General features: G+C 39.2%; 1 protein-coding gene across 1 annotated transcript in view; it reads right to left on the bottom strand.

Moving 5' to 3' along the window:
- Positions 1 to 13,317, bottom strand: part of PLCB4 (phospholipase C beta 4) — a 331,441-nt gene that overhangs the window by 20,549 nt on the left and 297,575 nt on the right. The window contains exon 27 of the mRNA XM_030196321.1: positions 4,562 to 4,650. Within this exon, the coding sequence (XP_030052181.1) occupies positions 4,562 to 4,650 (89 nt within the window). The remainder of the gene's footprint in view (positions 1 to 4,561; positions 4,651 to 13,317) is intronic.

Here is a 13,317-nt window from a genome sequence, read left to right as displayed (position 1 = left end):
ATTCAGTTTCTCCGACTCATCAGCTTCGAATACCATTTCTGTCACCGGTATCTCTCCCAAATCTTCCTCGGTGAAGACCGAAGAAAAGAATTCATTTAATCTCTCCATTACAGCTTTGTCTTCCCTGATCGCCCCTTTTACCCCTTTGTCATCTAGCGGTCCAACCGATTCTTTTGCCAGCTTCCTGCTTTTAATATACTTAAAAAATTTTTTACTATGTGTTTTTGCCTCCAATGCAATCTTTTTTTCAAAGTCCCTCTTTGAGTTCCTTATCAGCGCTTTGCATTTGACTTGACATTCCTTATGCTGTTTCTTATTATTTTCAGTTCATTCTTTCTGCCATTTTCTGAAGGATTTTCTTTTAACTCTAATAGCTTCCTTCACTTCACTTTTTAACCACACTGGCTGTCGTTTAGTCTTCTGTCCTCCTTTTTTAATATGCGGAATGTACTTGGCCTGTGCTTCTAGGATGGTGTTTTTGAACAGCATCCATGCCTGATGTAAATTTTTGATTCTCGCAACTGCTCCTCTAAATTTTTTTTTCACCGTTCTTATTTTATCATAGTCTCCTTTTTTAAAGTTAAACGCTATTAAACGCTAACTTATTGGATTTCCTGTATATACTTAATTCAAAGCTAATATCAAATTTGATCATATTATGATCATTGTTATCAAGCGGCCCTGGCACCATTACCTCCCGCACCAGATCATGCACTCCACTAAGGACCAGGTCTAGAAATTTTCCTTCTCGTGTCAGCTCCTGTACCAGCTGCTCCATAAAGCAGTCCTTGATTTCGTCAAGGAATTTTACCTCCCTAGCATGCCCCGATAATACATTTACCCAGTCAATATTGGGGTAATTGAAATCACCCATTATTATCGTGTTGCCTAGTTTGTTTGCTTCCCTAATTTCCTTTAACATTTCTATATCCATCTGTTCATCCTGGCCAGGCGGACGATAGTACACTCCTATCACTATCCTTTTCCCCTTTACACATGGAATTTCAATTCATAGGGATTCCAAGATATGTTTTGTTTCCTGCAGATTTTCAATCTATTTAATTCAAGGCTCTCCTTAACATACAATGCCATCCCTCCACCAATTCGATCCACCCTATTGCTATGATATAATTTGTACCCCGTTATGACAGTGTCCCACTGGTTATCCTCCTTCCACCAGGTCTCAGAGATGCCTATTATATCTAATTTTTCATTTAGTGCAATATATGCTAACTCTCCCATCTTATTTCTTAGGCTTCTGGCATTCGCATATAGACATTTCAAAGTATGTTTGTTATTCCTATTTACATCATGCTCAGTACTTGACAGTATTAATTTGCAATCTTTTGTCTGATTTTTATTTAAGGACACCTGATCTACTACGGTCTCATTTGCAACCTCACTATCGGGATACCCTAGCTTCCCTGTTTTGGTGATATCTTTGAAAGATACCTTATCCCAAACCATGTGCTTTTGAGCGACTGTCGGCCTTCCCCCAGTTTCTAGTTTAAAAGCTGCTCTATCTCTAAATTCCGATGCCAGCAGCCTGGTCCCACCTGGTTAAGGTGGAGCCCATCCTTTCGGAATAGGCTCCCCCTTCCCCAGAACGTTGCCCAGTTTCTAACAAATCTAAAACCCTCCTCCCTGTACCATCGTCTCATCCACGCATTGAGACTCCGGAGCTCTGCCTGTCTCTTGGGCCCTGCGTGTGGAACGGGTAGCACTTCAGAAAATGCTACCCTAGAGGTTCTGGATTTGAGCTTTCTACCTAAGAGCCTAAATTTGGCTTCCAGAACCTCTCTCCCACATTTTCCTATGTGATTAGTACCCACATATACCAAGACAGCTGGCTCCTCCCCAGCATCTAAAATCCTATCTAGGTGATGAGTGAGGTCCGCCACCTTCGCACCAACAGGGTACCATGTTTCGGCACAAATGGTGCCTTCTTCAGGAGTCTTGCTGTCTGTGTATGAAGATATAGATCCTCGATGCGTAGATTCGAGGAGAGAGTGTTTTTTAGAAAGACCTTTGTGATGCAGAGTTTTTGCCGCTTCTGAACATCACTATAAAGCACTTTATATCTTCATACACAGACAACAAGACTCAAGGAAAGCACCGTGTGTGCCAAAACATGGTACCCTGTTGAGTCATCCTCCAATAAAGCTTTTGATTTACATCTAGTGTCTCTGGTCTGTTTTGAAGAGACTGACTCTGTTCCCACACCTTGCCTTCACATAACTTTGGGCTTCTGAATCTGGCTCGTAGTGTGTAATTGCAGGAGGGCATACACATGAGCTGGCCCCACATCTATACTTGTTACTTACAGAATATTGTAAGTTATGTGCTAAAGTACAATTAGGCATGTGCATTTACGCCTGCTATTGACTTGGTCTAAGTGGATGCACCTAAATTTTGGCACATAAATGCTGACTTACGTAGTATTCTATAATGGAATCTGGGTGCCCAGATGCTTTTATAGAATTAGTGCTTAGTGAGCTCCATCTTGACGCCTTTTAGAGACTTGCCTCTTATGGTTCTAGGTGAGTTCCCACTTGGATAATTCCAATAGGTCAGTTCTCACCCACCAATTACCCCCTAAATAATTACCATCTAGGCAGTGCTTTTTTTCCTAGCACAAAAGGTGACGGTACTCAAATGCCAGGCCACCCTTCAGGGGTGGGGTGATCACTGATGGACCCACCCCACAATAACCAGGCTCTCTACAACCAGTCACAGAATCTATGACAAGGCAGAATTGTTGTGTAAAGCCTGAGCTCTCATTAAAACTTGGGGACCATGGGTCAATTTTAGCAGACAATGGAAAAGGTGCCAGTAGTCAGTACCCCCTCAAAAAAGCACTGCATCTAGGTCAATTTCCTCCTAACCAATTTCTCTCCATAACATTTATATGGCAAATATACTTCTAACACAGTGTGTATCTAAAGAAAAAAGAATATTACCTACATATAACTAATTATGAAACAAAATGTATAGTGAAAGCGGAAAGTGCTTAATCACCAGCAGACCAAATAAAGAAAAGTGGGGCTTATAAATCTGCAGATCAAAAAACTTTCATACCTATGTAGCGAAAAACACCACTTATGCTGACAAATAATACAAGTATACCCAGAAAAGGAGCCTAAAAAGTGTGTACACATAAGCCACAAATCAATTAAAAATGCCAGTAATACACCTGTAACTATACAAGTGAACAAAAGAAGCAAAACCTACAATCATGAAACTGGATAAGAGATTAAAATCATTGAACCATTGATAGTATTTTACAACAGAGCATATCATATAATAAAACTGCAGATGATATAGCAAAAAAAAACCAGGAGGATTTACTTACATCAAGAAATGCTAAACTGAATGGCTCGGGAGCCAAAACATTTTGATTTTAAGTGTGCATGCAAATATCAGTAATGTAATGCTAATTAATGTATTCTTGCCTGGCAACATTACAAATAACCCATATAAGTTAGTAGAGGAGTGTGGTAGCCGTGTTAGTCCACTCTTAAGGTTATCAATGGAAATCAAACAAAATAAAACATGGAAAAGAAAATAAGATGATACCTTTTTATTGGACATAACTTAATACATTTCTTGATTAGCTTTCGAAGGTTGCCCTTCTTCGTCAGATCGGAAATAAGCAAATGTCATTTGCTTATTTCCGATCTGACGAATAAGGGCAACCTTCGAAAGCTAATCAAGAAATGTATTATGTCCAATAAAAAAGGTATCATCTTATTTTCTTTTCCATGTTTTATTTTGTTTGATTTCTATTGATAACCATATAAGTTAGAAACAGTACAATTAAGATACTAGGGAGAATCTAATGGGGGGGGGGGGGGGGAGGAGGAAGGGAATTCTGCAGGAGGGAACTGATACCTCAGGGTGGGAATTGATTAGGAAGAAATTGACCTAGATGGCATTGATCCAGGGGGTAATTGGTGGGTGGGAATTGTCCAAGTGGGAAATCGCCGGATACAGACGCCAATACATGTAGCATGGCTGAAAATACGCCTAATGTAGATGTGTACTCCAGGCAACTTGGCAGATGTCTCCGGACTTCCCATTTGAAAACTGACCCAAATGCCTCTACTAACTAATTTTATTTTCCGAGTTCTTTGTTGTTGAGTCATTTTGTAAGTACAGGTGGCACTATTATTCTTTCTAAAGATTTTTATGCTATATTTGTGGAGAGATTTTAACATTCATATAATCAAGTGATAGATATCAAAAGCTACAACTGAAGAATGACTGCTGTTTTTTCACAGAGTGCCTGGATATGCCCACCTGAATTGCTATATACCCTCATTTCTCTTTTTTCCAGCCTACAGTGTCATCTGTGCTTTTGTTTTTATTATTATTATTATTTCACAATTCACAAATGATCATTGGGAGTAGAGTGGGCAGATCAAGCCTGCTTTGATAGGACTTGCTGGACTTGCAATAAATCATCATAATAATCATGATAAAAACTTCTCCAGAAATGACAGGCAAATTCAATATATTGGTACAGTTAGCACCAAAGTATAAATAATTCATATTTACATACAGTTTCAATACCCATAGCTCTCATCTGATCTGCTCTTTTTTCCATCACGGACAGAAATTTCTTTGGATCTGACAAAGCATCAACAATATCTGAAAGAAAATTAGACCACTGTTAGTTTTCTCTACAGTACCTTCTGGATTAATGAAAGCAATTGATCGGCACCTAGTATTGGTAGAAAACCCACAGGGCCCTGTTTACTAAGCCATGCTGTAGGCGTGCTAAAGTTTTTACTGATTATTTGTTTACTAAAGCCTACCCTGAAGTCAGCAATGCTGTTTAACCCCCTTTATTTTCCCGTATTACATAAGTACATAAGTAATGCCACATTGGGAAAAGACCAAGGGTCCATCGAGCCCAGCATCCTGCCACCACAGCGGCCAATCCAGGCCAAGGGCACCTGGCGAGCTTCCCAAACGTACAAACATTCTATACATGTTATTCCTGGAATTGTGGATTTTTCCCAAGTCCATTTAGTGGTGGTTTATGGACCGTCTAACCCCTTTTTAAACTCTGCTAAGCTAACCGCCTTCACCACGTTCTTCAGCAACGAATTCCAGAGTTTAATTATGCGTTGGGTGAAGAAACATGTTCTCCGATTTGTTTTAAATTTACTACACTGTAGTTTCATTGGCAGTTTACCTGCTCTTTACCCTCTGTCAGCTTCTCCTTGGTTGCTCCTGTTTTCCCTTCCGTATTTTCTTATTTTAGCTACTCTGTACTTCTTTGTAAATCTATTACTGGAACAATTTTCTCCTGTTATATTATGTAATTTTTCTTGTAACTTTGTTAGCCACATTGAGCCCGCATAAGCAGGGAAAATGTGGGATACAAGTGGACCAAATAAAACTAGAGACACCCATAGGAATATATGGGTGTTTCTAGCCTTAGCGTATGCTAATTTTTAGTGCATGCTAAAAACGTTAGTGCACCTTAGTAAACAGGGCCCTCAGTGTTTGGTTTACAGCTTAACAGTGAACATGGCTGAACGTTTTTCAGGACAGCTTCTGCAGGGAGATTCACACATTGCTTGGTTTAATTATGCATCTTCATAAAATAGTGCTTAAGTTGGCATTTGTTTGGTGTCTTAAATGAGGGGCACTCCAACATCAACAACAAAAACAAAGTATTTATATACCATCTATACCTGGAGCTCAACAACAGTTTACAATAAAATATCCGAATAAGCTAAAACAATAATCTCTTACAGATCAAGTTGTGTTAAACCAACTACAGTATTTATCAGTGTAGCTGTGGTTATAAAACCATTTTTAAATAACCTGCTGATAATAGTCCCAATTTTAATGTTAGATCTTCTGAGTGGTGGGAAATGTTTTTTGGTGTGGGGGGGGGGGGGGGGCTTTGCACTTTTTTTTTTTTACTTTTTTGACTTGGCCCCCACCATATTACCTGCAAAGGAAGATAGCTGTTTGCTACTGCATGTATGAGTTTACCCTGAGTTGTAAATACATGGCAGATGCTGGGCACACCCCCTGCATTACCACAAAAGGTTTGCACATACCATATTTGCTTTTAACATGCAGTATATGCAAAACTTACTGTATTTTAGTAAAAGGATTCCCAAATGAACTAAGCAGACACAGAAGTAAAAGGAAGCTTGATTCTGATGGTGCTCTGATCATGCTGGCTTTTTTTTAGGACCCATTAGCCTTCTTCCTTCAGGTGCCAACATTCACAATTACCAGATTGCTATGACCATGTCAAACTCAATTTGCAGTTTACAATTGTAGGATAATTGAATTAGAATGCAATGAAAGCAGCTATAAAACCTGTTCTCACAGCAACCAGAAACATCTAGAAATGGGTGTTTTTTGTGTCACATAATCTGCAATAAGAGAGCAGAAATATCATACAATACGGATACTTGTATACTGAATCTTAAGCACCCAAGCAATGATGCAAAGCCTGTGCAGTATCTATCTGCAAATCCTCCTTCCTAAGGCTTAATATATAATATCCAGCTTGAATGTAAGCAAAAGAATCCTGTGAAGAAAGATCAAAATTAGAACAAAGCACCTCAAATGCTAGCATGGTCCCTATGCTCTCAGAAAACTCACCATCCTACTTCAGGCCCTTGAGTCACCATTTCTGAAAGATCTTTTCCCCCAATCCTGGTGAAAAGTTCAGATTTCCCACTAGTGGTAACAGGAGGGTCACTATGGGGTTGCTATGCACTCTATGACTTAACTTCCTCTAACTCCCCTCATATAAGATCACACTATATGATTAGCAAACCCTTCCTCCAAATGCAGGGCCTTTGCATGAAGTACATAAGGCCCAGAAAGAGGTGAAATCAGAGCACCCTCAAATTCCTCAGGAGTATAATAGTTTACTTGTTTAAACCAGTCCTGCAAAAGGCACAATCCACGTGCTATATTATAAAGTTTCAAGTCTATCAGACACCATCCCCCTTAGTCCCTAGGCAACATCAAGATATGTCATGAAATTCTGAAGCGCTTCCCTCACCACAAAAATCTCCACAGAGCACTGTGAAGATAATCTCTGTAATGAAGAAAAACTGGCAAATATTGGAGGATGTAAAGACAGTGGGGTACAAGGAGCATATTGTAAAGGAGTATCTTCCCTGATTAAGTGACCAGCAATGCCTCCCAAAGCTGCAACAGCTGCAAAGTGCTCTTCAAGAGAGGCCTGATATTATCCACATAAAGTTGTCCTGTATCTGCCCTCACATTAACTCCTAAGTACCATATAGGGACCTTCACTTTGTGCAAAGGAAAAGGTGGCCATTCCTTAGCTATATGTATATTCAACGGTAAGACCTCAGATTTGGAATCATTCAGTTTTAAACCAAAAATAGTCCCAAAATCTGTAAAGGTCTGCAGAACTCTTGAGAGAGATTGGGTAGGGTTAGTTAAAAACATTTTATCATCTGCAAATGTAAACATTTGACATGTGACTTACCCAGAGAAATTCTTAGTCTCCCATAAGTTTAGCTAACAAAGGCCCTAGGAAGCGCAGATATAAGAGGGTTGACAGAGGGCACTCTTGACGAGTGCCATGATACAGTGGGAAAGAGGGCAATGGAAAGCCATTTACCAAGAGTGCCTCTGTTAGATTGGTATATAATGTTTGAACAGCCTCAGTAAATAAACCTATTAGGCCGTATCTCTAAAACATAAAAAACAGAAAAGGCCACTCGACCCTGTCAAAGGCCTTTTCAGAATCAAAACTGATGGCTAAAGCAGGAACAGCTTCGTGTTTGCATTATTTTAGAGTGAAAATCAACTTTCACACATTTATAACAGCCTGTCTACCTGTAACAAAACTAGTTTGCTCCTCTCCCACTAATTTAGGCAACACTGATGCCAAACGCTCTGCCGTAAGTTGTTCAACAATCTTCAACTCTACATTAATAAGCGAGATAGGATAGTAGGATTCAGAGAGTATATGGTCCTTGCCAGGCATTGGCAAAATAGTAATCAATGCATGATTAGCATAGGCACCCCCCCCCCCCTTGTTATGGCATTGGTATAATAAGCTTCCAAGGGACCCAGAAAAATACGATTGCTATATTTTAAAGAATGCATCACTAAATCTATCCAGTCCCGGAGACTTGTGAGGTTTAAGACCTGAGAATGCTCGCTGGATCTCCTCTCCCAAAATCGGAGCATTAAATTTAACCAGATAGGCAATGGCAATGGCAATGAGCCCAACCACACTTCAATGTCAAGAGCTGTACAATGTACTTCAGAAGTATACAAGTTCTTATAAAACTGCATAAATAGGTGTTCTAACGTTTTCTGACATGTTGTAACCTTCCCTTCCTGTGTTTAAAGTGCAGATATAATTGTCATATCTCCTTAGGCTCTAGTCAGATTCACTAGAAGTTTTCCAGGTTTATTACCAAATGTATACAACTTAAATACATTTGAATTATTATGTATAGTTTTCTCATGAATTAAAGCATTCGATGCCAATTGAGCCTTAAGCCAAGAATTTGTATTAGTTGGAGTTGGGGCTCTTTGATGTATATATTTCATTTTCCTACACCTGTGCTCCAATGAAATAAGCTGACTCACTAGCACTTTATTTTACTTACTGACATATGCCATAATATTCCACCTCACGACAGCCTTTGCTGCATCCCAGAACAGAAGTGGATTTTCATTATGGGCCATATTATGGTTGCAGTATTATTTCCACCTCTGATCTACGTACACACGAAAAGTCTGATCCCTGTATAAATAAGTTGGGAAGCGCCATCTAGGTCTCCCTCCCTTCCTGAGTCGCAGCCCAGCAATTTCAACAGAAATTAGTGTATGATCAGATGTGAGTAAGGGACTTATAGCTGCAGTCAGCACTTCTGGAAAGAAGGTCTTGGAAACAAAAATGTAGTCTATGAGAGCCATGGACCCTGGAGATATGAGTATAATCCCTCTCCACTGGGTGGAAAAGTCTCCATGAATCCACCAGATCCAAATTATGAGTAATTGATTTGAGTCCTTTGTCTGATCTAGGTTGTATTCTAGAGATGCTAGCAGTAGCGTCTAAATCAGACGCCAATACCGAATTAAAGTCTCCAGCTAACAACAACAGGACAGGTAATAATGACTTATTTTTGTCCTTCAATAGGTGTGTAAATAGATGCTACTGTAACCAACATACCATGCACCACCAAATATCCATCCTTGCTGTCCTATAATGTCTTAATTTCCTTGTCTAGCAAGATGTATGCATAAATTTAAATGGCTGTCAATTAGCTCCGGTAATTGATTGTTAGCACCTAATTATTGGCTCATTACTCAATTAAATTGCACACACCCAAATTTTGAGTGGCATTTATACAATTTAGGGGTTAACCCTCTACTGTATCAGATTGTAGGCCCTCTGGGGAAGGAAATTACCTCCTGTACCTGAATATAACTCACCTTGAGCCACTACTGAAAAAGGTTTGTGCTAAATCCAAAATCCCTTCCCTTTCCTTATAAAGGAAAATTAGGTGCCTGTTTTCCTTTATAGGATACTAATATAAGCAGGCATAGATGTGCATATGTATCTGGTGCGAGCACTTATTCTAAGCCATATAGCTGTGCTACAGTCCCTATATGTTTGGGTTACAGTTCTTTATAATAGGTGCTAACATTTACACGATGATTACATGTGTAAATATTTAGCATAACGGAATGTACACACGTTATGTGCACACATACTTTTTAATTTATTTACCGCCTTTTTGAAGGAATTCACTCAAGGCAGTGTACAGCAAGAATAAGTGAAATATAAGCAATCAACAGACAATTAGAGCAGTAAAAATATTCAAAAACAATATAAAGTACGGCATAGTATGCTACATTATAATGCCAACACAATAAAACATTTTTTTAATTTTATTTTTAAGATTTAATATTACCATTCCAAGAATAACTCTTGTACAGAACAAAAGGAAGAATATAATCACAATATTTTTACATTTACAAATTATTTCAGGAAAAATAAGTATATAGTCATCCTATCTTAGTCCACAATTCTAGAGCGGGAACAAGGCACAATATTCTGGGGAAAATAATATCAAACACTAATTCAAAATTAGAGACCTGAAAGGAGAATTTCAAGAGCATTTCTAATTCAGATTATGGTGTAGATGTCAATACCATTTCTGGATTTGAAGATGGGGTTGCTGCCCTCTTAGATTCAAAGAAAGAACTTAAATGTAAAGGGTCAAAGAAAACATACTTCACAGAATTCAGTTTCACTACACACTTACACTGAAAATTCAACCAAAAAAGACCACCCAACTGAAAAACAGAAGGGCGGATCTTAAGAAAATTTTGACGCCTCTTTTGAGTAGCTTTAGATACATCAGGAAATATTCTAACCTTATAACTCAAGAAAGTCTAATCTGTATGTCGGAAAAATTGTTTTAATATCAAATCCCTATCTGGTTGTAAGACAAATGTCACATTAAGCGTTGTAGGTTTTAAACCCAGATTGTCATCTTCTAATATTTGTGTGAGATTTAAAGTTTCAAAAACAGTATCAGTTCCTTCAATTGCAGGCTGATCAGACATATATATATATATATATATATATATATATATATATATATATTATAAGGCTGTAAATAGTACATTTAATTTGGAAACTAGAGGACAAGCTTGTTCTGGTATTTTTAGTATTTCAAACATATATCTTTTGAAAGTCATTAGGGGTGCAAGAGATTCCTGTCTTGGAAAATGTATTAATCGCAAAGTTTTTGATCTCTGCTGGTTCTCCAAATTTTCAATTTTATTTTGCAACCACTTATTTTCTTTAATAATATTTGCTTGAATTTGTTGACAAAATTTTATATCTTTACTATTAGTTTCATTTTTTTCTTCAATTGTTGTAATTTTCTTTTCCAGGATAGAAATAGTTTCATTAGGAATTTGGACTTTTTGTGAGACCATAACCAATTTTTGAGAAAAAGATGTCTCAAGCTACTAGAGGGGCTTCCTATATAGTTTCCAATGTTATAGTTGAGGGTTTAGAAGAAAAAAATGACTTACTTAGTGAAACTGATTCAATCTCAGAGTCTTCAGAGAGTTTAAGCTCCCTCTCCTTAGAAGTTACTCCTGAAACGCCGTTGCCTTGCTGGATCACGCCTAACCTCATAGGTGTGTTCAGCAGTCCATTGCTCGGGTCTGGCCCCACTGTAGGGACTACTACCGCCCCTTCGGACTGCAGGAATCCCTGTTCAGACAGTCCTTGCTCGACTGCAGGCATGAGTGGCGGATTCCTAATCTCAGGACTGAAAGAGATGTCGACTTCTAGCTGTGGGGACGGTTCACCTCTCTCCGCTCCCACACGCAGCGGAGATTCACAGCGATCTAGAATTCCTGAAACAGCGAAACGATCCATGGGCCCTACTGTTGGCAAGACAGGTACCGCGGGGCCTAGATGTTGTCTGCCTCTCCGTTTAGGCATATAGTAAGCAAAACTCGTTTTAAGTTAGAATGGAATCAGTACGAGTCCTGGAGCAGCTTCGCAGTGCTCCCTTCAGGCCGCCATCTTGTTCCCACAAAACACTTTAATACACAGCATAGGGTATAAGCAAACATATAGACTGATAAGACAGTGTGACAGAAGTAAGAAAATAAGTACTAATTTAAAGAAAGCTACAAATGAGGTCAGAAAGATGCTGGAGCATTATCTTAGCTAGGGTAGGGGTGGGTAAACATGTCCGGCTATAGTATGTGCAGCCAGTGTCATGTACTTCTTCCATTAAAGGCCTGGTTGAAGAGTCAAGCTTTCACCTGCTTTCTGAAATATGTCTTTTGCTAAGCAAGGCCTTTCAGGGAGTGCATTCCAGAGTGTGGGTGTAAATGCCTGTTATTAAAGTACCCTCTGAAGGGTCAAAATCAATTGGTAGATGCCATTCAAATTCCAGTGGCCAGCATTCACAACACTTTTTGTCACAATTGAGACTAACTGGATTCCCTCTTGGCATTTTCATCAGAGATGCCAAAGTTCAAGAGTGTGCACTGTGCACAGAAACGCAATTACTCTCATACCCCTGGTACCTCTAGAACAGAGTAAGAGAAAATAGAAGGGCATTGTGGGGACCTTTCCACTTCCACTGCCCTTGAAGCAATTGTCCTGGACACAAACATAACGTTTTAGCTTCCAGGGCTGCTTATTAAGCACTTTTTGCAAATATTAAACAAACGTTTAAAAAAGAAAATATAGGTAGAATGTGTATATGGTGCAGGAGTGAACTAACAGTGATCTGAGCCCCAGGCAATAAGTGACATGGACCCCTAAATACCCATGTGGCATTTATTACTGGTTATTACAGGTTAGGTGAGAGTGAGGCCCCTACTGCTTTTGGTCCTCGGGTACTGTCCTATTGATGATAGACTGGTCAGTCCGCCCCTGGCATGGAGTCAATGGAATTAGGAAGGGTGGTGTGGTTGTGTATTAGAAATGTAGCATTGCAGCTAAAATGGATAAATTTGTCGGCAAAGTAATGCAATCACAGCCTTTGAGCAAGAACACTAAGATAAACAGGACAGACCTAATTAATTAGCTAGAGAACATCATGCACAGGAAATAAATGGCTACTCTGTAGGCTCTGTAGCTTTTTAATGAGATTATTTGTGATACAAGATGTTGAGACCTCAAACTGAATAATTGCCCTCCCCCCTCTTTTTTGTTTTTTTTGCTGCACGGCTCTCAGTTTGTCGGTGAAGAAAAGAACTTTCTTGATGTGCACTAGAAACACAGATTATGGAGCTCTGTCACACTTGCTGTGAGATAGTTTTTATTCTATCTGCATGCAACAGTCTATCAAGGGATACACAAATGTGCTGATAGCCATAAGGAATGAAATCAACCAATGGACACTGGACTCATACAGTTTAAGAAGGCTACTGTGGTCGAGGGTAAAATTATGGAACTTCCCCAGAAAATAATATATTCCAGGTGAAAGGAACATTTAAGACTTAGGGCCCTGTATACTAAGCCGTGTTAGAGGCTTGCTAGTGTTTTTAGTGCGCGCTAACCATGTCGATACCCATAATATTCCTATGGGCGTCTACACGGTTAGCGTGTGCTAATTTTTAGCTACAAACATTAGCGTACCTTAGTAAACAGGGCCCTTAATTCACTAAGAGGGGCATAATCAAAAGGGACGTTCAAGTTTTTCTGAGGATGTCCTCGCAGGATGCCCCCTGTGAAGGGGCGGGGAAACCCGTATTATCAAAACAAGATGGATGTCCATCTTTCGTTTCGATAATATG

The sequence above is a fragment of the Microcaecilia unicolor genome, chromosome 3 (genome assembly GCF_901765095.1).
Source record: "Microcaecilia unicolor chromosome 3, aMicUni1.1, whole genome shotgun sequence".
NCBI classification, from domain to species: Eukaryota; Metazoa; Chordata; class Amphibia; order Gymnophiona; family Siphonopidae; genus Microcaecilia; species Microcaecilia unicolor.
The sequence above is the reverse complement of the archived record's forward strand: the minus strand, read 5'-3'. Positions and strand labels throughout refer to the sequence as shown.